Source organism: Filicampus tigris, chromosome 20, assembly GCF_054856515.1.
Source record: "Filicampus tigris isolate MCC_2025a chromosome 20, RoL_Ftig_1.0, whole genome shotgun sequence".
Classification (NCBI taxonomy): domain Eukaryota; kingdom Metazoa; phylum Chordata; class Actinopteri; order Syngnathiformes; family Syngnathidae; genus Filicampus; species Filicampus tigris.
Genome location: NC_141236.1, coordinates 12,157,991 through 12,182,821, shown reverse-complemented (window position 1 = coordinate 12,182,821; position 24,831 = coordinate 12,157,991). Strand labels below are relative to the sequence as shown.

General features: G+C 44.7%; 3 protein-coding genes across 4 annotated transcripts in view; 1 reads left to right on the top strand and 2 right to left on the bottom strand.

Annotated features, from left to right (window-relative positions):
* The window catches only part of snx9b (sorting nexin 9b), a 152,837-nt gene extending 145,634 nt beyond the window's left edge, over positions 1 to 7,203 (bottom strand). Inside the window, exon 1 of the mRNA XM_086018086.1 lies at positions 6,921 to 7,203. The gene's annotated coding sequence lies outside the window, so the exon portion shown is untranslated. The remainder of the gene's footprint in view (positions 1 to 6,920) is intronic.
* On the top strand, positions 1,265 to 7,591 carry LOC147128398 (N-lysine methyltransferase SMYD2-B-like). Its single transcript, XM_086018091.1, has 12 exons — positions 1,265 to 1,492; positions 3,271 to 3,334; positions 3,660 to 3,770; positions 3,862 to 3,922; positions 4,198 to 4,322; positions 4,405 to 4,472; positions 4,953 to 5,055; positions 5,221 to 5,331; positions 5,545 to 5,665; positions 5,750 to 5,924; positions 6,354 to 6,462; positions 6,532 to 7,591. The coding sequence occupies exons 1-12, from the start codon at positions 1,320 to 1,322 to the stop codon at positions 6,637 to 6,639; spliced, it is 1,329 nt and encodes a 442-aa protein (XP_085874217.1). The 5' UTR covers positions 1,265 to 1,319; the 3' UTR covers positions 6,640 to 7,591.
* LOC147128397 (tyrosine-protein phosphatase non-receptor type 14-like) overlaps positions 7,486 to 24,831 on the bottom strand; it is a 44,804-nt gene continuing 27,458 nt past the window's right edge. For both annotated transcript variants that reach the window (XM_086018066.1, XM_086018067.1), the window contains 17 exons: positions 19,874 to 19,971; positions 18,582 to 18,649; positions 18,433 to 18,503; positions 18,187 to 18,274; positions 18,025 to 18,113; positions 17,816 to 17,903; positions 17,263 to 17,345; positions 17,098 to 17,158; positions 16,505 to 16,583; positions 15,957 to 16,423; positions 13,994 to 15,244; positions 13,014 to 13,154; positions 11,859 to 12,077; positions 9,995 to 10,123; positions 9,679 to 9,913; positions 9,406 to 9,569; positions 7,486 to 9,210 (listed from right to left, as the gene is read on the bottom strand). In XM_086018066.1, the coding sequence (XP_085874192.1) occupies positions 9,082 to 9,210; positions 9,406 to 9,569; positions 9,679 to 9,913; positions 9,995 to 10,123; positions 11,859 to 12,077; positions 13,014 to 13,154; positions 13,994 to 15,244; positions 15,957 to 16,423; positions 16,505 to 16,583; positions 17,098 to 17,158; positions 17,263 to 17,345; positions 17,816 to 17,903; positions 18,025 to 18,113; positions 18,187 to 18,274; positions 18,433 to 18,503; positions 18,582 to 18,649; positions 19,874 to 19,971 (3,460 nt within the window). In that variant the 3' untranslated portion in view covers positions 7,486 to 9,081. The remainder of the gene's footprint in view (positions 9,211 to 9,405; positions 9,570 to 9,678; positions 9,914 to 9,994; positions 10,124 to 11,858; positions 12,078 to 13,013; positions 13,155 to 13,993; positions 15,245 to 15,956; positions 16,424 to 16,504; positions 16,584 to 17,097; positions 17,159 to 17,262; positions 17,346 to 17,815; positions 17,904 to 18,024; positions 18,114 to 18,186; positions 18,275 to 18,432; positions 18,504 to 18,581; positions 18,650 to 19,873; positions 19,972 to 24,831) is intronic.

The following is a 24,831-nucleotide window of genomic DNA, read 5'->3' as shown; positions in this document are numbered from 1 at the left end:
TGAGTGTTGTAATGTTTCTCTTGAAATGAAATGTGTATTTCATTTTTATTCCGTTTCTTACTCCACATTTTTTACTCTTTATATTTGTTTCATTTTCACATTCTTTAAATTGAGTAATTATTTGCATTGGTTATTTTACTGGTTCATTTCATTCATTCTGTCTGCCACTTAGTTTGGTGTTTTCATTTCAAAGAATTATTTCTTGTTGCTTGTTTCATTTGGTTTTGGTTATTTTCTTATCATATTTTTATCATTTATCATCTCATATATTGTGAAATGGCTAGTTTGTCTTATTTCACTATCTGATTTTTTCATTCATTAACTCCTTCCACCACTTGTTTTACCTTTTTTTTTGTCCTTCATCAGTTTCTTCATTTTCTATTTTAATTTTATTCACGAGGTCTTTCTTTTGCCTTTATTTATTTATTAGTTATACTTTATTTTCCATTAATCCTGTATTCCCCTCACTTATTTGAATAATTTATTTAAGGATGCATTTTGCAAGGAACTCAAAGACTACAAAAAAAACCCGAAACAATCGACAATTTAAAATATGACACATTTACAAATTAAAAGTTGTTTGGGAAAGGTGGACGCGTGTTGAGGATTGATTTGAAAGTGGAGGGATCCAAACAGTCATTTAGGGCATGATTTTTTCTTTTTTTTTTGCTCAAGTTTTGTTTAGTTTATTTTTGTTACTTGTGAATTATTTCAACTGCTTCTTTTCTAAACTGTTTTACTTGGTGAGGGGTTGTCATGTCTGGCATTCTGAGTCACCACCACCAGGTGGCCGTAGTCGCCCATTTAAAAAATAAAAAATACAATAGCAAATCACGAGCACGCTTGTACGCTCAAAAGGAAATACGCTTAAAAAAATGTAAAATGATAGCATTTTCATACTTCACGCTACGAATATAAATTGAATTGTTTTTGACAAAATTGCACATGTTACATTTCAGATTTTCCAATTGTTTTCTATATGTATAATTGGGTGTATTATAGCCGTTCAGCACAGGTGGCGCTATTCCACTCATTAGATCCCAATCAAGTCATTACATATAGACGTTAAATTCTTATTTATAATGTCACAACTCACCCAAAAACTTCTTGTAAACATATCATTCCTGCCAGGGAAACCCTTCAATTGGGTTAGTGTTACAAAACTAGCGTGGGGGCCCAAGCGGGAAGGAGGTCCCCCAATCTTTTAATAGCAACGGTGGTTCCGCCCACTTGACCGCTATGGGGGTCTTCTTCACCTTCGTGAAGCAGGGGGGCCAAGAAGAAGAAGAAAAAGACGACAAAGTGGACGACTTGTCAGCATGAGCGGCGCGGGCATCGACGGCATCGAGAGGTTTGACAGCCCGGACAAAGGGCGAGGCCTGCGGGTGAGCAGAGGCTTCCACGTCGGGGAGCTGCTCTTCTCCTGCCCGCCGTACGGCTACGTCCTCTCGGCCCAAGAGAGGGGAAACTACTGCGAGTTCTGCTTCAACAGGTACACGTGGATCCATCAATCGATCAGTCGATTTATCGATCATGGCAAGGCAAATGCTATCCATGTAATTGTATCATGCATAGTCTAGTGCTGTAGTGGGATTTCATGATTTATTCATTTTTTTTTTTTACATTGATTTTTTTTCCATGTACTAGTTATTCAAACTTAATATTTGGAATTTTATTGGTGTTCTGCTAATTTTAAAATCTTTAGACTTTTTTGCATTGATTTAATGTGTTTATTATATTTTTGTATATGATATGTAATCATTTTATATTATTTTAATTGGTGTTGTTTACTTAACATTTTTACTTTGTTTATTCAATGTATGTATTTATTATTTTATTTATTTATTCGATGTATATAAAACTAGTATACCTTTTTTATAAATGTCCTATTTTTTTATTCAATATCTGTATATGAATTTGTTTTTTTTAACTTGATGTAATTGTTTAATTTAAACATTTTTTTATTTCAATTTCAAATTGTTAAGCTTTTTGTGTCTTGATTTTCACATGTCCCCCAAAATATGTTTCATTATATTGTATTTCATTTGTGTTATTTATTCACCTTTACATTACTTCTTACATAGTCCAATTTACAGTTGTTGAATTCGAGTTATTTTTGATTGTACATTTTATTTAGTGTATTATTGGACTGCTTATTTTTGCGGTGTTGTTTTTTTTAGTCGTAGCAGTAATAGGATTACTACGCATTTATAATAAGTATAATATTACCACTTAATATTTCATTTAATTAGGGCTATCTCATTTACTATACATTTGAATTATATATTAATATTATTTGGGTTATTTTTGCAAACGACGCCACTACAGCCCATCTTGTAGAGACACAGGAGCTTTTTGAAGGGCCACAATATTAAATGCAAGAAGACTACTATCATACAGATCTCAATTTCACAACACATCATGTTTACGCCGTCGCCCGTGCACCACACAGAGAGCAGTTTCAAATACTTTGATCGTCCCGATTTGCCACATGCTAGCAAGTCACCCTTTGGGCTAACGGCGTCAAAATGTGCACACGACCGCGCTTGAGTTTCTATTCCTGTGGGCCCAGTTGTCATGTTTGGCCGCTGGCGGCTCACACTGGTGAAAAGGGAGACCTGGGATGAGTATCCTCCTAAGTGTCAATTCATTAACCGGGATTGAATCGCAGCTGGTGTTCTCCAAGCTACAGCGTCTTGGATTTGCACCGTCACATTTCTTTAAGGGCGACTTTACGCTTTGGGACATCTGGCGCTCCATAAGGTCAACACTATTAATACCGCGGAATGTTTGCAAGCCGGCCGCCGCTATCAGTTGCAACTTTTCGTCCGCCAGTAATGGAGGGGGGGGGGGGCTGTAATGTAAAAATGGCCACATTGGAGAAACGATGAGATTCCAATAGGTTACTGAAAGGTGAACTCAAATTTAAAAAATAGAATACATTTTCAATAACAGGCTCCATGCACCCTTACTAGTCTAAACATTGTATTGTGATTAATATTGCGTCGTTGGAATTAATCAGATCAATCCGCCTGTTTTCATGCCGATATTTTAGCCGGCGCTGACTTTGACGTTAAAGCGCCTTCGGGCTCGCATCGCAAACCTCACAGCTCGCCTGATTTCTGGGTATGGTCACGTGACGTTCGCAATGCGAGCCCGAGGGCACTTTGACGTCAATTTCAGTCGACAGTGGGACAGAACAAAACGGCAACAAAATTGGGACTTGCCTGAAATCCGTGAATGAAATTGAAGATTTGAAGTCATTTTCAGGAAGGAGAGCCTGGCAAGATGTGGCAAGTGCAAGAAAGCCTACTACTGCAACGCCAAATGTCAGGTAGGAGACAAGAATCATGTGGCCGCTACGAATGTTTGATTTGGGTTTAAAATGACAGCGGTGCCATGAGATACACGCGACTTCCCTTACGAGTATTTCCAGATACGAGCCGTGTATGATCTGTTTTTTGCCTTCCGCTAGCTTTTATTTATTTTGTATCACTGTAACATATCTTGTATATTATACAAGATACATATTTCATCTAATTACTTGAGTATGATTTTATGTTCCCACATATTTTACTGGACTATTTTTAGGCTCCCAAAAAGAAAAAAAAAAAGGTTAATTATTGTTCTTAATTTGAGTTTTGCTGCTGCGAGCGCAGAAGGGCGACTGGGCGGCGCACAAGCTGGAGTGCTCGGCCATGGTGGCCTTCGGGGAGAAATGGTGCCCGTCGGAAAGCAGCCGACTGGTGGCCCGAATCCTGGCCAGGAAGGTGAGGAGGGGAGGGAAGGGAAGCGCTTTTGTCCGGCTTCCGCGCTCTCGGCCGTGTTTGAGCTGAAACGATAACGCGCGCGTCCCTGCAGAAAACGCAGAAAGAACGAAGCGCGTCCGAGAAGATCTTACTCATCGCAGATATGCAGTCACGTGAGTCCAACGCCGCACAACACAAGTCAAGTCTGCTTCAAACACCAATTTCAAACCCTACCCTTGGCTATCGCAACCTTAATGTGAAACCCTAGCCCTTGTTTTAAAACCCTAACCCTTATGTGAACCCTGGCTTGACGTCACGTCTTGAAACCTCCACCATAGCTTGAGGCACCAACGGCTTGAAACCCCAACCATGGGTTGAAAACCCCGAATTTGCAATTCTAATTTAAACCACATACGGAAACCTTAATTTGAAGTTCTTCCCGTCGTAGACGTGGAGGACATGGACAACGAGAAACGAGACAACGTCCAGGCGGACGCAGCCGGACTGCATCGCTTTTACTCCAAACATTTGGACTTTCCCGACTCCAAAGAGCTGCTCTCACTATTCTCACAGGTAAAAACACCTTTTTTTTAAAATAACAACAACAACAATTTACAGTCCATGATGCTTTCTTTTGTTTCTTTCTTATGCACAGGTGTCCTGTAATGGCTTTACTATAGAGGACGAGGAACTGTCCCACATGGGCACCGCAGTCTACCCAGAGTAAGACCAAAGTTAGTCACCACCCCGACCAAGTGCTTCATGCTAAGCTAATTAGCACATGCGGGAGTCGATAATACTCTCCAACTGCTAGCGTTTAGTCAACACTAAATACTACGTTTGTTAGCTCGCTGGCTACGTACTTCCTGGTTCACGGAAGGTGGCCTACGATGACGGGCCATTTTTCATTCTGGGATGCAGGATGACCCAAATGACAAAAAAGGACATGAAATTCCTCAACCAAAACTCAGCCAAAAGTGAAAATGTGGTGTTTTTGTTTGTTTGTTATTTAGCTAGCAGGCTACTTCAGTAACTCAGTGTATGACCTGAATGAGGTGAATGTTGAAATTGAATCAGTGGACAAACGTGGGGGGGGAAAATCAATGTGATCATATAATAAATAATACATAAATATTTTTTTCGGGTAAATATGAACATATGAAAAAAAAAAAAAGAGTAGCCTAAGTTGTATGTGTTGTGCAGTGTGGCGCTGATCAACCACAGTTGCCTTCCCAGCGTGATTGTGACGTTCAAGGGTGCCAATGCTGAGGTGCGGGCCGTAAAGGACATGACAGCTGGAGATGAAGTGAGACACGCACACACACATGCATGTTCACGCACGCGCACGCACACACTGCTCACTTTACACAGACAACATGTTTGCGGGAGAAATACTACACATGAACCAAAAACAGACCTTAGACTTCAAATACAAACATGGAACGAATTCATGTGTGCTTTCCACTTGTAGGTGCTGATCAGTTACATCGACCTGCTCTACCCGACAGACGACCGCAACGGAAGGCTCAGGGAGTCCTACTACTTCACCTGCGACTGCGCAGAGTGTCGCACCAGATCCAAAGTGAGAACACACACATAGATAGACTAAAAGAAGGCATACAAAACAAAACCAAAAGGCAGGAGAGCACATCTCAGCTGTTCATCCAATGCAAACCATCAAACCCATAAACACAATAAGCACATTCACGCATGAGCCGCCCCGCCTCTTAAATGCACAGGCATGAACACGCGCACACAATACAATACAAATTATGTTGAATTTTTCCAAGTGCAGGACAAGCTGAAGCTGAAAGTGCGCAAGCATGGTCAGCCGGCAGACGCGGAGGCGGTGAGCGCCATGTTGCGCTACGCCCGCAAAAGCATCCGGGACTTCCGCCAACTCAAACGTGTCAAAAATATCCTTTTGTTTTTGCCCGAACAGCTTTAAGATTTGGGGATTAAATGAAGCCTGTCCCCTTGTCTCCTTGACTCTCTGGCACCCCCTAGCGAGCTTCTGGAGATGTGCGAGCAGAGCCTGGAGGAGATGGGCGGCGTGCTGGACGAGGCCAACGTCTACATGCTGCACGTCAACTACCAGGCCATGGGCGTGTGCGTCTACCAGGGAGACCTCCACGCTGCCGTGCGCTATGGAGAGATGCTCCTACAACCCTTCAGGTGCATACTGTTGTTATTATTATTATTATTATTATGATGACTATACATTGATTATATTGGTCAACAAATTGTTACTAAACTTTTTAATCAGAAATGCAAGTCAACTTTTCGATATGAATTGCTTGCGCTGATTCCAAATATGCCCTCATTTTTTCTCGAGCACACCAGAGTGTCCTAACAGTAACATGTAGTACAGTAATATTTCAAAAAAACTATTACAAAACACCTTCGGAACACATTCCCACCCATCGTTTTATTTATGCTAAGTTTAAAATTGAGTAGTTATATTGCTATTTCTTGTCTTATTCGGACTTTGTCCAGCAAGATGCTTATAAATAAAATGCAACATATAGATTGCAATCACAACAACACAAAATATGCGTACGTGCTACGTAATAATTAAACGTAATCTACGTACGCACATTGCAGCCAGCTGTATCCAGCCTACTCGCTGAACGTGTCGTCTTTGTACCTGAAGCTGTCACGGCTCTACATGGCCTTGGATAGACGCTCGGCGGGCGTCAGCGCGCTCAAGAAGGTGCAGTGCCTTTCGGATTAAATATTTATCTGCGTGAAAGTGGTCACATGTGAAACGTGTGTTTGACAGGCAATGACCATCATGGAAGTGGCCCACGGGAAAGATCATCCCTATGTCCAAGAGCTGCGCGAACAACTCAAACAAACGTCACTTCAAAGGAATACGATGCTACCTTGAATTAGGAGTTGAATCCGTCCCGTGACCGTTTTTTATTTATTTTCGCAATGGGGTCCACTGTACTGTCAACCCACGCCCCCGATCAAAGCCACGCCCCTCACTAACGTGCACGCGACATGCACTGTACGTACAACGTCTCAGGTACGCAAGCTGCCGTTAGCCACGGCTGCTACATTGCTAGCATAGACTTTATTCATGTTGCAAAGTTGTCAAACAATAAATGTTCAGCATTTTTCTGAGTGTTCAATTAATGAAAAATATAAGAGTGGTGAACAGCTTACCTGACGACCCGCTGACAACGACGACTTTGACACGACGCTGAAGTTGCCGATGCCGTTAATTCAGCGTTGAAGTTGCCGATGCCGTTAATTCAGCGTTGTATTCCAGCTTCGGCTTCACGCCTACAGGTGTCAATGTTTTCCAGTTTCGCATACGTTCGCCAGATTTCAAGTGAGACATTACATGTAACGGCAAAAAATAAAATAAAAATCTTTGAAATGTCCCCATTTTTTACTGCTACACTCACTTTGAGTGAAGTTGGTCACTGCAGCTTGGCACCGTTCGCACGTGCACAAGCAGAAAAATGATTGACACGTATTGAGTCACACCTGTCTTCCATCAATCTCTGATCGGTTAATTTTTTGACTACTTGTAAACTTATAATATTCTACCGTCAGGCCATACCGTTTTAACATAGGCCGACATGACAAAAATATTTTTTGTTTTTGTTTTTTAGTTCTAATGCGATTTTATATATATTGTTTTAAAATACCTACGTAAAACTAAAAATACCACCTAAGTCAAGTGAGTCCCCTGCACACATAAAATACTAAGTTGACACCTTCATAGAGAAAATAAGGCATTTATTGCATTACAAGCAAGTACGTGTTTACGGGGAAGGAGAAGAATGCAGTGAAAACACACATACAAAACATATGTACACGCACCAAGAGAAAGGGGGATTAAATAGGAACAAACAGTGGAATGCTGCAAGACAAACGAGTGCAATAAAACACTTGAGAGAGCAGGAAGCTTATACTTAAGAGAATAGATATATTTATATGCTTATATATACATTCAAATAGATATTTGTTTAAAAAAACAAACAAACAAAACGCATGCATAGTTGAACAGGTTGCGGTATTTTTGATAGTACCAAGTCATGAACGATTAACACGTTTTCACACAATACATGTGTCTGTACAAAAAAAAAAAAAAAGTTATTTTATAAACATGTTGAAGGATAAATACTGACTCCAAAAAGTTCAACTAAGGATAGGTGTGGACTGTGGAGATCTCCATTAAGGCACGGTTTTACGCTATTTACAAAGTGAGTGTGGGATTCAGTGGTCTCCTTGTACTTTTTGTAGGTTTCATCCCAATTATTGAAATGTTCGCACCTACAGCCCACCGAAAAACAAATTAAACTTAAGAGGAACTGTTAGGGGGGAAATGGCGGGTATTAAACTCATGTTGCATCATATGAAAAGTATTCATAGAGCTTCACCTTTTTCCATAGTTTTATGTCTACCCTGGATAGTCGGCGGGCGTGGCCGCTTTAGAGCGCCTCCTTGTCTTCCGCAAGTGCGTGCACATTACGGCCAGAAAGGCAATCATTTCACTTTACAGGGACTTGAATAGATTTGTCACATTTTAAAAATAACGTTGTTCTTTGTTGTTATCATCGAGCATTTTGTGTAGTGGAGGAACTTGCAAAAAAGTGAAGCGCTTTGGATACTTATTGGATTCACTGTATTTGTTCCGAAATTGAGTGGACATATTGAAACGTAATGTAGGTGAGCACAATGTTGAGATGGATAAATAAATATAAAATTAAAAAAAACAAACATTTGTTATAACGTTTCAGTTAATATTTGCTGGAGTTTTTTTTTGTCACACAACTGCTGTTCAAACACTACTGTGCCACTTTCAACCTGCATTTCCTCATATAGTGGCCTGGTGGGGTTATTTACACAATTGCAGATGGGGCAGGCATGATTACATCACTTTAATTGTGTTGATAGGTGCTGTTGTTTTGGTTAGCAACAGAATATAACTGGCCAAGCTGCGTGTCAACCATAGATTTATGAAGCAACTACTTGACACTCACCCCAAAAAGGTGCATAATTGCCCATAGATGCTACAAATGGTGCCAAAGCACTAGTTTTCTATTAGAAGAAGCTTTCTGACTAATACAACGTCCTCCCAACACTTCAAAATAGTTACTTGGCACCAAGATGGCGCCAGCGCAATCCTTTTAATTAGGCAGGCAGTGCTTTGGCGCCATCTTGTGGCAGGTTAATTGGGCACAGAGTCTATTAGAGGGATGGATGGCCACTATTTGAGGAAATAAACCATTTTATCAAGTTTAAAAATGAAAACAAAAAAAGGAAATGAATACAATGTCAAATGGGGGGTGAGGGGTTGTATTCTGCCGACATTTCAGATGAGGCGAGAGTTCTTGAGGAACTGGATGAGGACCTGGTAGACGAACTTATACTGCGAGATGGTCTGGACCATCAACATCCTCTGCTGCCTCAAGCCCGAAAGCATAGTGGGGATCTCCACGGGCTAAACGGGACGATGACAACAAGCCACAATTGCCATCAGTTGCAATAATAAGCATCACATAAATGTAAGGATGCACACTATAAAGCAAAATGTAAATAATTCAGAAAATATTTCTATTATAGATACAAATTAGGGATAGACCGAATTGTTATCGAGCTAATATAGACACTTTTTTTTTTTTTTGAAGGTACAAACCTCATTGTGCTCCAGGCAGCTAATCATTAACTCGGTGAGGATGACCACGCCAGTGCGGCCCACCCCTGCGCTACAGTGCACCACCACGGGTGGGTTGAGGCTCTTGGAAGTGTCCAGCATGGAGTTGGTGTGCCTCCTCACCGACTGGATCTCCTCCAGGTAGGCTGAGAAGACAGATAAGATAAAAAAAATAAAAAAAAAAAGGAGGGAAAAATGAAATGTAAGCAAATCCAAACACACGCCGTGGAGGACAAAATGGAGGCGGTCACCCACAGAGGAAGCCCTGGACATATTCGGGGCAGCCCTGCTCGGGCCAGTCGGTGTACTGCAGGTGCCACACGGTCCTCTCCTGGCCCGACAGCAGGTGTTTGACCTTCAGGCCCGTCGTGGCGTAGCAGCCCGAGTCGGTGCGGAATTTGGTGGTCACCTTGAACTTGCCGTGCGTGGCCGAGTTGTGCTTGGAGCCCAGCTTGGGCCAGTAGCGGTGACTCTTGGGCCGCCCGCCCTCCTGGGAACACGCGCAAAGGGGCGGTCAGACGTAACCGGATGGACGCACGTCCGCCAGACGCTTGCGTGCGTGCGTGTGTACCTCTTCAGCCGTAACCATGGCGATGACGTTGACGCCCTGCTCCCACACCATCTGCCAGAAATCGGCGCAGGTGTTGGCCAGCGGGCCCTGGGTGCCGATGTAGTGCCACTCCTCCCCTCGGATGGTCACCTGCCCACAAAATAAATGCATCAAGTGCACCTAAATTTAACACCACAAAATACTCAGAATAACCCCCCCCATTTAAAGCATTTCTAGAATACATTTTTCCATTCTGTTGCCTATTATTATTATTATTATTATTTTCTTGTATTTCTCTTTCCGTTTTTTATTGTGTGTTGTATTCTCACTCAGCAGAGTGAAGTTTGTTCTGGGTTTGAATCAAATTTAATACAAATATTGGTGAAAAAAAAAAATCTTGTCTTTGCATTTTGTTCTTTTTAGTATTTTTTTTTCTTTAATTTGGTTTTATCTAAATTAATTTGTTTGTAAATGCCTTTTAAATGTTTTATACTATCTGGTACGACTACCATTTGCCTCACACAGTGCAATATTATTTCGGCAAAGGAGAGGTGTTCCCTTACACGGAATTCATCACATTTGTGAACCAGGCTGCCTTGTCGAGTTAAAAATGACCCAAAAACCTCCACCTTCAACCTGCGCAACTGTAAAAAGTGGTAAACCAACGCGTAAACATGAATGAAAACAAATAAAAGGCTTTTTGTTCTTGTGCGCTCGCTGCTTCAAGCAACGCGGTTAAGAGGGTTACGCAGGGCCGTGACAGGCGGCGACCACGCCGAACGCAAACTCACGCACGGTGTGGCGGGCGAGGTAGGCAGGACTCTTAGCGGCTCAGCTGGACTTAAGAAGGTTTTAGTATTTGGGAGCGCATTCCGGGTGAATTCCAGCGAGCGCTTTGGAGCTGCCGCCTTTCATCCTTTCGTTGCTCAAAGGCCACCACAAGAAAGACGGGAGGGAGAGAAACACGAGCGCGTCGTTAAGCCTTCGCCCTTCATGTCTGCCGTGTGATGTGGTCGTCACGCGAGTCCTGTTTTGAGACGCTGATGAATGAAGAGCTAGAGTGCATCAAGAGACTGGAGGCGTTTGAAAAGTGCAACGCTAAGACGACTTGGTACCTACTCGGCTCGACTTCCCACTGTCCGGGTACCGCTTGTGCACTGCGGAACAGAAAAGTGCTACGCACAGAACGGTGGAATAACGGAATTGTGTAAACGAACCACCGTGTTTTTGAAGATCGGCTTCAGCTCACCCAGACACAAACCCCAGTGGGGATACGTGAGATAGAAAAATGGTGGATGGATGGATGGATATGGATTTTTGTGGGAAAAGGAAATGGACGAATGGAACATTTTATTTATTTGCATGTTTAATTATTTACTTATTTTAGTCAAAGTAAATTTGTATACGTTTTTGTTTCATTAAATTGATTTAATTTTCCCCATTTTTGGGGAGAAACTACTGGATGAAGATTAAATTTTAAGAAATGTATTTTCTATATATTTTTGTAATCATTTTTTAACAAAACAAATCATTTTTTAAAGTTTTTAAAAAAATGAAAAAAAATAATTTTGTATTTATTTTTTCAACATGAACTAAACTCAACACTAAATGTTTATTATTATTATTTTTAAAAAGGTACAGATTTATTTTCATTTATTTTTTCAAGAGGCAAAAAGGCCTCATGGAAATCAATAAATACAATAAATCAAAAGTTGTATTAACTAATTTTCTCTATTTAAAAAAAAAATTTTTTTTCCTTAGAGGAAGACAATTATTTGTATTTTTCCCAACCAAAATAAAATCAAAAATATAACAAACACATTTAATAAATGTTATTTTTCTCTCAACACTTGTGTCCGCCTGGCACCCAACCACGCCCACTCACCTTGATATGGGAGGCGTTGATGTAGCCTGTGTTGTTCTCCTTGTTGGGCACCAGCTCCACTCGGTTCTCCTCGTACGGGACCACGTCGCGGAAGCGGTTGCGCTCCGCGTTCTCGGGGAGCGTGGCCGTGGTCAGCGCGCCGTCCTCCCTCTTTTTGGGCACCTGCTCGTACTCGGTGAAGACGCGCTCCTCCTCCAGCTTCAGCTCCAACGTCTTACACTGGCGGGTCGGGAGGGAATCAGTCACTAACATGGATTGTCAACTAGCTTCATGCTAACATGATACAAAACGCAAATGTGAACCTTCAATGTAAGGCACTCGTGTATTAGGGTCTTGTTGTTCCTCTTTTTTTTTTTTTTTTTTTTTTCTGGCACTGTCCATCACTGAGGCCGGGCTCACATTCTTAGCATAGCGGCAGAGCCCGCAGGCGATAAAGCGCCGGCGTGCCACGCGTTCCACAGCCCACTTAGGGCTTGTCCTTCTGAGCTTAGCAACAGCGTGGACAAAAGGCCTCTTGTTAATGGCCAACACGCTGATAATATTCAGTTTACTACTTTTGTCGACTCAATTTATAGATTTATACATTTATACATATTTATGTAGTACCCTGTATTTATATTGCGGAGTTGGATTTACATTCAACCCTACAGTTTGGTTTGTTAGTTAAATACAAGACAGGCAATCATTGTCTTCAATTTGTATTAGAGATTCGTGAAAATGAAAATAAAATTTGGATTCGTGGTTTTTATATATTTAAATAATTGGAAAAATAGAAATTCTTTATAGATCATAGTTTGAAATGCAAGTTTAAAAGTGAACAAAAAAAAATATTACTTCATTTTAGATTCTCGTTTTGACGTATTTGAATGCAAATAAAATTGAGTTACTTCTTGTCATTACAAACCCTCATTTATAAATGATTTACTTATTTGTGCTCTACGTTGGTGAATGTTGACTTGAAAAAAATCACCTCAGTTTACAAAATATAATTGCATAAATTTGGTTGAAGGAAAAATTTAATTCCTTTTTCTCTTGACACTGCCTGGATAAAATGCCAATAGGATTATTATTGTGGTTGAGTTGCAGCGCAATAAAATGTCATTCGGCCACACTAAAACCAGAATTTGAAAGCAACCTTAGCTGAGGCGGTCTTACCCGTTCGTCGGTGGCAGCCTTGGCGCCGTCGTCCGCCGGACACTCGGGGACGGGCATGCGGGCCACGTAGAGGCCGTTGAGGGCGGCCATCATCAGCGGCCGCTTCATGGAGTCCACGGACATCTTCTGTCTCTCCAACGTCTTCAGGAGAGAAGAGAAGCCCGCCGTCATGCTTGCGCGTACGGGAAACATAACATTTACTTGCTTGCTACCACTTTGTCTCTGACCCACATTGCCCGCTCCGGCCCCTCCTTCCTTCTTTGAAACAGGATTACCTTTCCTAATCTCCGACGCTATTGAAACCCGGCAGGGGGGGCTCCAATCTTGCCTCACCTCAATTTCGGGACAGGCAAATAACAAGCATCCAAGGTGACCTCCGACTTTGCATTTTCTTTTGACCTTGGGGTTACCGTGTCCAAATTTAGCATAGCCAACGAGACCGTCAAGATGAATAAAGACAGACAGCCCTCCCCGCACCCCACCAAGTATAATCTGTGGGATTTGAGGAGGTTTTAGCGGGCCTGGCGGGACTCAGAGCCTAGTGCTACCCTCTCAGGTGCTGAACGGCAGATTACCGCTAATCAGGAGCTGGGGTACCACTGGATAATAAACAACATTTTTGGAGGGGAGGGGAGGGGGGAAGGGAATGAACCGACACAATGTGTTCTGAATCACTCCACAGCCACTATGTAACGTCCATCTATAGCAAAATCAAAGGCATAATTGGCAGCCATTACAAATGCGTTGGGAAAACATAAATATATTTTTACCCCGCAAATGATGGAAAAAAGGGAATATGCCTGAATCTGCAGGTGCCAAACTGCAAGTACGCAGCGGCCCACTGTAATGTTTTAAGAAAGTCCAACATTATAATTATATCTATTACTACTACTATTTTTCTATCAGACATATGAATTTGTGAACGACTTCAAAAGTTTGAATTGATTGAGCCGCCCCCGTATAAGGTGTTAAGGCCTTACCCTCTGCGCAATCTCCCTCTCCACGATGCTGTCCTCCAAGGAGAACATCTCCGACACGGGCCTCTCCTTAACCGGCTCCTTCCTCACCCTCTCCTTCACGCTGGTCAGGTCCGGTTCGGAAATGGACGGCCCCAGGACGTTGCCGTTGACGCCGCCCTGGTCCCCTCGCGTCAAAGTCCCGCCGCCGCCGCCGCTCCCGGGCTCGCCGTCCTCAGGATTCCGTCCCTGACACTGGCTCGGGTCCGTCGTTACCTGGGCGCCGTGCGGCGGTGAATTGTGGTTGTGGTGGTGCGTGTGGTTGTGCATGGAAATGTTGCCGGGGGCTCTGGGGGGGCCCGGGTACTCCGGAGGGGGCTTGTTGGGCAGCTTGGCCAGGGCGGCCTGCAACTGGGCGCTGATGCTGATGTCCTCGTTGAGACCCGGGATTTGGACGTCCAGCTCGGGCCTCTCTTCCTCCTCCTCCTCCTCGTCTTCGTCCTCCTCGCTCTCGCTGCTGTGGATGAGCATGGTGGCGTTGGAGAGAGTCTTTTGATGCTGGTAGGCCACGGGGGCCGCCGGCGGGGGTTCCTTCTGCGGGGGCATCGGGACGGGCAAGTCTTTGGATTGCGGGGGAGGAGGCGGCGGCGGATGAGGCTGAGGGGCTTGGGACACGGGCTGAGGGGGCATCACGTGCTCCCGGAGCGTATTCCTTCGATGAAGAGGAGCGTTCATGCCCTTCATCACCATGCCCTCCATGCCCCCGCCTCGCATGCTGCTGATCACCTCCATGCTGTGCCTCTTGCCCAGGGTGGAGCGGTGCTTGGCCACCGTGGTGGTGAGCGGCTCGCTGACCTCCTGCAGGGACTGGTGCACCACCGCCGAGCTGTCCGGCTGGAAGGTCTTGACGGAGAGCTGCACCATGCGGGTCACCAGCTCCGGGCTGCTGCCGCCGATGCAGCGCAGGCGGTGGCTCGCCAGGTCCGGCGTGCTGGTGGCGGGCCGGAAGGCGGTGGAGGGATACGGCGGCGGAGGCCGCGATACGTGGTTCCTCATGACGTGAGCCGTAGCGGCGTAGCTGCCGGCGTTGCTCCCTTGTTGTTTGGTATTAGCCAGCTCGGGCGTGCTGACCGTGTGAGAGATTGAGCTTCCCACGCCACCGCCGCCGCCGCCGCTTCCTCCGCCTCCGTTGATGCAAGGCGAATGACAAGCACCCTGACTGCTGGCCGGTCCTCCCTGATGGGGGCCATGAGACACCGGCTTGCTGTAGCTGATCTACAAAGCAAAAAATGTGTTAGCAATAGAGATAGACCAATGTGTTTTTTTTTTTTTCAGGGCTGATACCGATATCGATTATTAGTAGTCAAGGAGGCCGATAACCGATATTTGGAGCCGATATTCATTTTCAGCAAAAAGGAATATATCGGCGTCAAAATGTAAAAAAAAATTACAACTCTTAACTTTGTTTAAATGTAGTCAAGCGTATGTTTATTGAACTTTTTTTTTCAGATTTGCAAAATGTTGATTATTATTATGCATCTTTGTTGTAAAATTCTAACAAAATCTTGGTTTTGATTTCTAACAAAAACAAAAAGGTGCAGAATGTTGCCAGGGGCAGTAGAATCTCAAAGTTGACTGAAATTTTACATAAATAGTTCCTTGAAGTTAACACAGTTTTAAAGGGATTTATTATCAGCCATCAGATTTTAAAAAAAGGCAGATACCGATAATCGTCAAAATGCCGATAATATCGGCGCCTATAATCGGTCAATCCCTCGTTAGCAATGCCAGGAAATGAAGTCATCTCCAGCGTCGCATGTTGTAACGAGCCCAAAATTCTCAGGGGCGAGGGACGGAGCCCTGTGGTGAAAATCCTATAGATGCCACAAGATGGCAGCAAGCGCTACTTATGTCTAAATCAAATGACTTCACCTACTCCAACATTGTGCCTTGGCACCAAGAAGGACGTTGTTGTTGTTTTGCTGACCTGTGTGTAGGGTCCAGGGCTCGGTCCCAGGCCATGATAGGGGCCCCTCTCCCTCATTTCAGGCTGGCTGTACACCAGAGCCTCCGGCTGGCGATAAGCGCAAGCATTGCTAATGTTCAGACTGCGCAGCGACTGGCTGTGGAGGTCGTGGTGAGCGTGCAGCATGCGGCGCTTCTGCCGCATCACGGCGTCGTACTCGGGCGTGGGCCGGTAGGACGGCGCGATGATGGCGCTGTGCCGGTGGCTGGGGATGTAGTCGGGGCGCATCAGCTCGCTGCCCGGGATGCTGAGGTTGGACGACATGGGCGAGGGCGGCACGAAGGTCTGCGAGTGGTTGAGGGAGCTCAGGCTGGGGCTGCTGTACATGCTTCCGTTGGGCACGGTGCCGTTGCGGAAGGGGAAGTCCACCTGGCAGTGGTCCAGGCTGCTCTCGGATTTGTAGTAGGGGTCGTCGTGGAAGATGCTGTCTGGAGGGCACGGGGGGGGGGGGGGGACAAAGTCACACAAAAGTAACATTTACGAGCGATACTTAAGACTGGCGTGTTTACCTTGAGAGCTCTTTGTGTCTTGGTAATGTTCTCCATACTGGGAATGCATTGTCTGGAAGTTACAGGACTGCGGCCGAGGCTGCAAGGAAAGCACATGTGAGATTGTTTTGTTTTGTTTTTTTACACATGCACGCACACGCACACACATGCTTAGTTTATGATGCTCAACATTTCAGTTGACAGAATTCAAATAACAAACCGGTAGTAATAGACCAGTGTAGTGAAATTGGATTTTTGCACGCATTCTTCAATTAGCCACAATGGATCTATTTTTAAGACTTATTTATGCATGTTGGAATAGGGCCAGTGCATTTGCGACATATTTGCGGCCAGAGTCGTTGTAAACAAGCAGCGCCCGTGGTTCTGCACACAGACACTCGAGAAGATTCCATTCGAGCCAGGGAGCGGCCATTGTGCCACATTTAGCTCCGCCATTGTCTGGAGCCGGCGGCAAAGGAGACGCACAAATCACTGGCTTCAACCACGCCGGAAATCACACCAAGCGACGGCCAGGCAAAACGCCCACGCCACATGTTGAAGAAAAAAATAAAATAAAGGCGCAAGATGTCTGCCTTGTGATAGGCTGAGAGTACCAGAGAAAGGCGGTGTGTCCAGGTGGGCCTTCTCCTGATTGGTGCAGGGGAGTGAGCGGGCCTAAAGAGACACACGTTACGGTGAATATGACGACAGGGCGGCAAATGGCTTTGCTATGCGTTTGCTGCTTCTTGGCGCGGCCTTCGGACGTCCTCGAGACTCACTCTGCGCAAATCTTGTTCTGTTTGTAGAACTTGTGTCTGGCCGTGAACAGACGAGCAATGTACTTGGCCATTTCCATATCCTCCTGTGCCCAAAAAGACAAAACATTCATGCGGTATTTGACACTCTCAGGGCGGGATATCGTCCTTGTGTGCTCTCGCTCGCCGGAAAATTAGGTACACCACGGCATCGGCTAATAAGACGCAAAACAAGAGCTGGATGGAAAAGTTTGCCTTTATGAAGAAAATAATGCTTCCTAACACGCTTTTCTAATACTGTATAATGTTAGCTGATTTAAAAAAAAACAACTACTACCTAAAATCTAACATTAGTGGTCACATATAATTAATTTATATCACTTGATATTTATATACATTGGAACATTATGTGCACGTTTTTCTTTTTATACTGCAGAGCAGCACGCCTACGCTAACAATCTAAAATCAGTCCGACACCCAAAAATGTTATCTTTACGAATCTGAAATTGTTGATGCCTTGCACAGGTGTACCTAATCAAGTGTCCATGCAGCACCCTCGCCCAGACACAACACTCACCATGTGAAAGATGATGGTGTCATCCCGACTGGTTATCTCCACCGTGATGGCCGACTTGTTGTGCGCTATGGTGCCGATGTCCTTCCACCTGTTGCACAAACAGACGTTTTTTTGTTTTTTTTTTCTTTTCTACCCACACGCCATCTCAAATGCGATGACGTCGCAATGGGTCCAGGTGGTAAAAAAAAAATAAATAAATAAAAACTGACCTGTGGAGCATGATGGATCTGCCGTTTCTGTGCTTGACGAACACGCCGATGAAAGACATGCCGATGAAAATGTCGTTGGTGTAGTTGTCCTGCGCGTAAACGGAATATTTCAGAAGGGAACGCTGCCACAGTGTGGGAGATTTTTGGGGCTCGACTGCACACCTTGGCGGCGAAACTCTCCTGGCCGAAGCCGTCCAGTTTCTCGATCTCCTTGATGTACAGCAGCTCCGCTTCGGCCGCCTGCATGCGACTGCGAGTGCGACACCAGACACAAAAAAAAATGGTAAAGTTCTCAAACATGTAAAAAGTATGTAGGAACAAATCTCGTTTGTGAGGAAAAAAACATAGTCACACACACGCACGCACACACACACACACACATTTTGTCATGAATGAAGATGCTCGTACCAGTGGCTCTTGTGCTCTTCTGCAACCTTCTGCGTCCACTCCTCCAGCACCTCGTCGCCATTCGGCCAGTTCTAGCCGTTTGAGGAGGGTTGAGAAGGATGACGCAAAGGGAAGACGAGGGCACAAGAATATGTCTTAAGGCTACTCACCACTGGAAAGAGCACGTACTCCCTCAGGAAGTCCTGAGACATGAACTGAGTGAAGTCGCCAAAGTCGGCTGGAAAGACAACAAGCTTGCGTTTGTTCACTTTCCATAAAATGGTTTTTTTTTTCTCTCTAATTTTTCTTTCTTCACATTATGTAACAGGCCGAAATGGTGACACTTTTCAAGATTCGGGATTATTACAGAATATTAGCGCATGTCTAGTATAGATTAAAATATGAGAAATGGTGAATAAATTCAATGTTATGAAAACAAAATGTTAAAAAAAAATGAATAAATAAGCATTTTGAAAAATAGTATCTGCCCATTTTTGGGGACAGAGAAATACATTTTCTTAAACATACAAATAATTTTAACACATTCAAATGTTTTTTAAATCCAACTTTAAAAAACACAAAAACAGTGGATATAAAAAGTCTACACACCCCTGTTCAATTGCCATGTTTTTGTGATGTGAAAAAAAAAAAAAATGAAGCCAAGATAATGGTGAAACTGTCCACCATTAATGTGCAATTCAGAATAAGCAACTCGGATAATGTGTGCACAGCCTCTTACAACTGAAATGTGTCCACAATCATCCAATCGCATTCCATTTCAGGGTAAAGGGGAGTCGGCACACGCCAGCTACCTTTTAAAGCGACTCTGATTAACCACAAATCAAGTTCAAATGTTCTCGTAGGCTTTCTTGACATTTTATCTTTTTTTGTGCTTTCTAGCAGAAGCCTGAAGCTTTTGGAGGACGTTGCCACCATCAGGCTTCACTGTCGGTATGGTGCTCTTTTATTGATCGGTCGGCATTTCCTTTGCATCAGACATATCTTATGCAATTATGATGCCTCCCCCTGCCCCCCCCCCCCCCCCCCCTACTTAGTGCTTGTAACTACTACATGTGACAACAGCGCAACAGTACTCCCACTTCACCACCCTCCCTCCACAGCTTGCTCGAGCCTCCGACCGGGCACTGTAAGTGCATCCTAAGTAGTGTTTGTAGTAAGCGGATCCTCGCCTCCCCATCTGATAATAGTCTTCCTGCCCCAGGCCAAGACTAACCTTGGAGCTAGCGATAAGCAAACTGTCTGTTTACATTCCCGGCGGAGATACAGACATCAACCGGGAGAGTGTGTGTGAGATAGAGTCGGAACTTAAGTGGACTGGGCTCTCCCGGCGGTATGCAGCCATATTAGGTAGCAAAGTCAAGATGACCTGAGAAAAAGTGCGCGAGGTTGCGCTCTCTTGTGCCGTCTGTCTTCTCGGCATGCATTTGTCGGCCAGGCTTACCTTGCACTGCGAGGCCAGCCAGTCGGATGCCCTGCTCCACCGTGCAGTGGAGACGTCCGTCCAACAATTCCTTCTTCACCTGAAGGTAATACTGATACCTGAAAAACAAAAGGCACAGAAAATAAATATTCGGCTGTCGATGATCGCCTCTCTTCGGGTTTGAGGAATGCCCGTATGCCCAAATATGGTCAATTTGAAAGTCTTTCCACAAATCAATACTGCTGCTCTGTCCCCACTTTGTCTGTTATTTTGAACATTATTAATGTAAGCCTTGACAATAGTTTAGTTCGAAACAAGTCTGGTAACCCTCTTGAACTGTCTGAGAGGTCTCGTAAAAGTTTGCCTCTTCCTCATTCTAGTCACGTTAGACACATTTGAGTACGTCCGCTGTTTTGTTAAAAATGGATCGCTGTGACGTTTCAGTGCAGAAGGAACTGGTCAGCTACGAAGGTAAGTGTGTGCGGACTCATTTTCGCCTTATAAAAGAAACTAATGAACTCTATTTTGGGCACAAGTAAGTGTTGGATTCGGTTCCATAGGAAACTGTGTATGAAATCAAATGACACCTCTGCTTAGCTCATTTGGAGGTGTTAAAGGCACAACTGGACTTACGGTAGAGGTGCTAAGTGCTCTAGCAGCTAACCTTATATTACCGCGTGTCGATCGATACGGTGCTCAATCGGCGACTGATTTATATAAAACGGTCCACGTCGGCCCCAGGTTGCGTCTTGTTTCTCTGACGCTACTCTTGGAGAGGCTAAATACAGTAGCAACGCAAATGCTAATTTGAAACGCTTTTGAAACGTTGTCACGGTTTACCAACAAAACGTTAAAAAACGTTTCATCTGGCACTGTGACTGATTTCTTTTTAATTGTGAGCAGTTCAAAGGAGCTCCAGAACTTGAAGTATCTGACTACCAAAGAAAGCGGCCTACAAAAACGTCACTTGAAAGCAGTTCTTCCAGCTTTCAACGTTGCGTTAATTTCCAAAACCACTTGAGTGAAAACAGTGGCGAAGAAGAAAGTAACGCGATGATAGACGAAAAAAACGCTGCATGAAAGACTTGCGACACAAAGAATGCATCAAGGGGGGGGAAGAAAAAAAAAAAATTGGCACCATCACAGAGGTCTTTTACAGAATTCAACTGAGGAATGAGTGAATCACCCGAGTGACTCATTTTGGATTGCAGATTCATGACAAACCTTTTCTGCTTAGTTTGACGGCCAACGATGTGATGCTAAGACGGATGAACGCGAGGTAGCGGAGCACAAGCCCGGCACAAGAGGAATTTGTTGTGCCAATGTGGGGGGAAAAACCAGGATGCCTTGTGGTTTTGGTTTGGCCTGACAGTAGGCCGATATAATATAACACTGCTGAGATTGTTGAGGCCACCGGAGCTTTCGCACAATGCGGTTCGAGTCCCAAAAGCCAAGACCGAGTTTTCTCAGCTCCCTTTTTGTCCACTTTTAGCCTCTGGTCCCGGCTAGCGTTTGTCTTTGAAAGAGCGGCCACACAAGGAGGAAGGCGAGTGAAACCGTTGGGGCTCGGCCACATTGAAAAACTCGCACGTCGTTTCCTGTTTGTTGCCATGGCGACCGCAGGCTGAGTTTTTCCAGTGTGGGCTGTTAGGCAAACTTTCCTGACGCCAGAGAACACTGGAGGTAATCACCAGCGAACATGCTACATTTACAGGGCTCCCTGCTTGGACTTGGATTAAAAAAAAAAAAAATGTACGTAACTGATATTTTCCTCACTTGTATTTAGAAGTTCAGAAATTCAGAAAAAACACGCATCTCCACTGAGGATGTGACTCATTCACTGTAAGCTGCTTTCAAAGCGGAGTTCCCCATTTGGACTCATCTTTCAAGACCAACATAACATTTGTTTTGGTGACAATTCAAGCACCGAAACTACCAAAAGAAAGAGTAGTAGCAGATCAAAACATTTTTGTCTAGCTTTATCCATTCTTTAGTAATCAGCAGGCACTCAACAAGGGTTGGCTTCATCATAAACATCCGCTTTACAGACTATGAAATGCGTCATGAGTGATGCCGAGTTGGCTCAAGTTGAAGGTCGATGGCTTTTTTGCATGGCGTTCGCCATTCACCGCATCATCTTTTCTCACTATTGCGACACACACTTGCCCTTACATTCCGTAACACAGCCTCGGTTTATCCCACACCCTGCTTGAGTGTCAGGTGCCTGAAGTTGGGATTTGCAACGTTTTGGCATTTCCCTCCCTCATAACCAAGCACCTCCTAATCTTCATCTAGAAGCTGTTAAGTGCAAAAACTAAAGTGATGTGACGCCGCCATCGACGGCGATCGGTTAGTCATTCAGGCAGTGGATGACTTGATGTTGTGAACAATAAGACACAAAGAAAGCCCAAGAAACCATCAGGACTAATAAAGCTTGCTCGAGGACGGCACGATTTTACTCCTCCTAAACCGCCGTCTTGAGAAATGCCAAACTTCAGCAAATTTCCACTGTGCGGGATAGGCCACGACTGAAAAAAAGCAATAAGAGCCAAAGATATCACAAACGTTGTTGTGGAACTGCTCACCCCAAACTTCATTTTCAAAGACGACACACTTTTACGCCTCCACGTTTAACCCTTCTTACTTTTTTTTTTGTCAATTTCATCTTGTCCACCTCACATTCTCTACCCCCCCACACACACTTCTTTCCTTTTTTTAGCTCCTCTCAGCGCATACTGCCGGGCCTATAATCTGACCCCGCACTCCTCCTCCCTCACCCTGTCATTACACCCATTGGCTAGGATGCCATTCCGTTCCCGTGGCAACCCTCTAATTAGGCAGGCCGCACCGCCGCCGCTGCAGTGAGAAGGCGGAGGGTGGGCGGGGCTTTTAGCGGTCACGAGAGGAGGAGCCAAGCGGGAGCATGAGCATCACACCATTGCGGACCTTGTTGATACGAAGGCTTGGCGTTTTCGCTCGGGTCTGCGGAGCGGTTTACGCGCAACGGCGGGCCGGCGCAAGCTGTCGAAATGACGATGAAAGCGTGAGAGTGAAAGCGCCGTGAACAAAAAGGTCCCAGGGGAGTCTCACAAATGTTATCGCGACACTGGGTCCAAAACCTGGCTGGCTTCTGACCCTGAAACCAAAGCAGGCATGTCGACTTGTGACCTTTGCACACGGGAAGCGTATGGCGGCAGGTTGTGAACTGTTCAAACAAGAATGACATTTCGCTCTCTGTTGCTTTTATTAAAATACTTTTAAGAGCCTCCTAAGCCCCTTTTTGGCAATTTCCCCTTTACTTATCACTCGGGCTTGACCAACACGGATTTTTTGAGGCCGATGTTGCTTCCAATAATTTCGATAGCCGATTAATCGGCCGATTAATGAATAAAAATACATAAGTGAAATAATTTCTTTTTTGGTCCCTTAAGGCTTATAACAATAAAGGAAGAACATTTCACTGTTTTACAAAACTTTGTTCTTTAATATTTGTTTATAACAATGTGTATAAATCTGTTGATTTTTTTTTTTTGGGGGGGGGGTGAATGTCAATGTGTTAATGTGTAAAAAAAAAAAAACTGCTAACGTTAAAAGAGCTAATACTGGCCTATCACATCAGCCGGTCACTTGGTTTGGCCGCGATATTACGGTGAACCCCCGTTTATCGCGGGAATACGGCGAACCCACCACCCGTATCTCAAGGCACCGATGTAAAATCCGATTACGCTTGTCGTGAAAGTTTATCCCTCTGGAGTGACATCCCCCATCACGATGATGCTTCTGGCGACGGTCTAGTTATTGCTGGCAAAACGAGGTGACTGACTTTTCCGAGCTTTCCCCCTTGGCACATGACAATGACATCACCAGCGGGGCAACAGGCGTCAAAAAGTGAGGCCAACTTTCCCCTGCGTGGCCACTTGTGACTTCCACCATGGCAGAGTGCTCTTCTGGCACCGCGGCCCTCACGCTCTTACAAAGAGTCCTTTCTCTGTCCCAACCCTCGCGCAAGACGCCGCCAGATGTCCGAGGGGGCCTTTTGTGCGGCGGGCCCGCAAACATATGTGCGTGTCGTGCATGCTTGAGTGTGCATGTGCCAACCGAGCCTTGCGGCTTGACCCTCGAGGACCACCCCCCTTTGGCCCGTCCGTGAGAGCAGACGTGTGGGAGGGCGCGAGGATCTGCATTTGAAATGTGTTGAATCAGCAAGGGCACAACACAGTGGAGCCGTGTGTGAGGTATGATTTCAAGGGTGTTGCATGCTGTTAGCCGTGAGGGCCGTTGAGGCCTGACGCTCAACAAAGCGCTGCTTAGATTCCGCACTTTGTCCCTCTGGACCACTTTCGACTTTTTTTTTTTTTTTATTAATGGGACGCTTCAAAAGGGTTTCACGCAAGTCAGTCGGAGGGAGTGTTCTGTTGTGCAGCGCAAGGGTGGGAAAACGTTTGCGCTCAAGGGACGCGTTTGATTTGGAAAGTCGACAGATGGGACAGGTCAGTTGTGGCCGTTCGCAAACGCGTGTCTGCCGAATGCGGCGAGGGCACGCCGCTCTCAGCTGTCAATCAAATGCATCTGCTGTGACCTGGGAAAATGGGTGCTTTGTCTCGTGTTTTTCTGACGCCTACACGGAGCGATATCTTTGAGCTGGGAAAATACAGCCGCTTAAAGCCTTTGTTGGCTGGAATATATCACGCTGTTGTGTGTTCCACAACAACAAGGCACTCTAAAGCCCATGTCGATGCGCTGGCTGTCATGTCGGACTTCTATTTAAAAACAAAAAACGAGTTCTTCTGTCTTCTTTCCTTGACATGCACATACTCAAGGCCAACAATGAGGCACTCTAAAATGGCCATGCTCGTAAGACGCCCTGGCACACACGTGGGCTGTCACAGACCTTTATAAAAAAAAATATATATATATATATGTATATATATATATATATTAAAATAAAGACAATTTTATATTAGCTCACTATTCCACCT

Excerpts from the sequence above, each read along its gene's own strand:
- LOC147128398 (XM_086018091.1), top strand. The coding sequence starts at position 1,320 with ATGAGCGGCGCGGGCATCGACGGCATCGAGAGGTTTGACAGCCCGGAC. Across the intron at positions 3,771-3,861 it reads CCCGAATCCTGGCCAGGAAG|AAAACGCAGAAAGAACGAAG; the intron begins GTGAGGAGGGGA and ends GCGTCCCTGCAG. Across the intron at positions 4,323-4,404 it reads TGCTCTCACTATTCTCACAG|GTGTCCTGTAATGGCTTTAC; the intron begins GTAAAAACACCT and ends TCTTATGCACAG.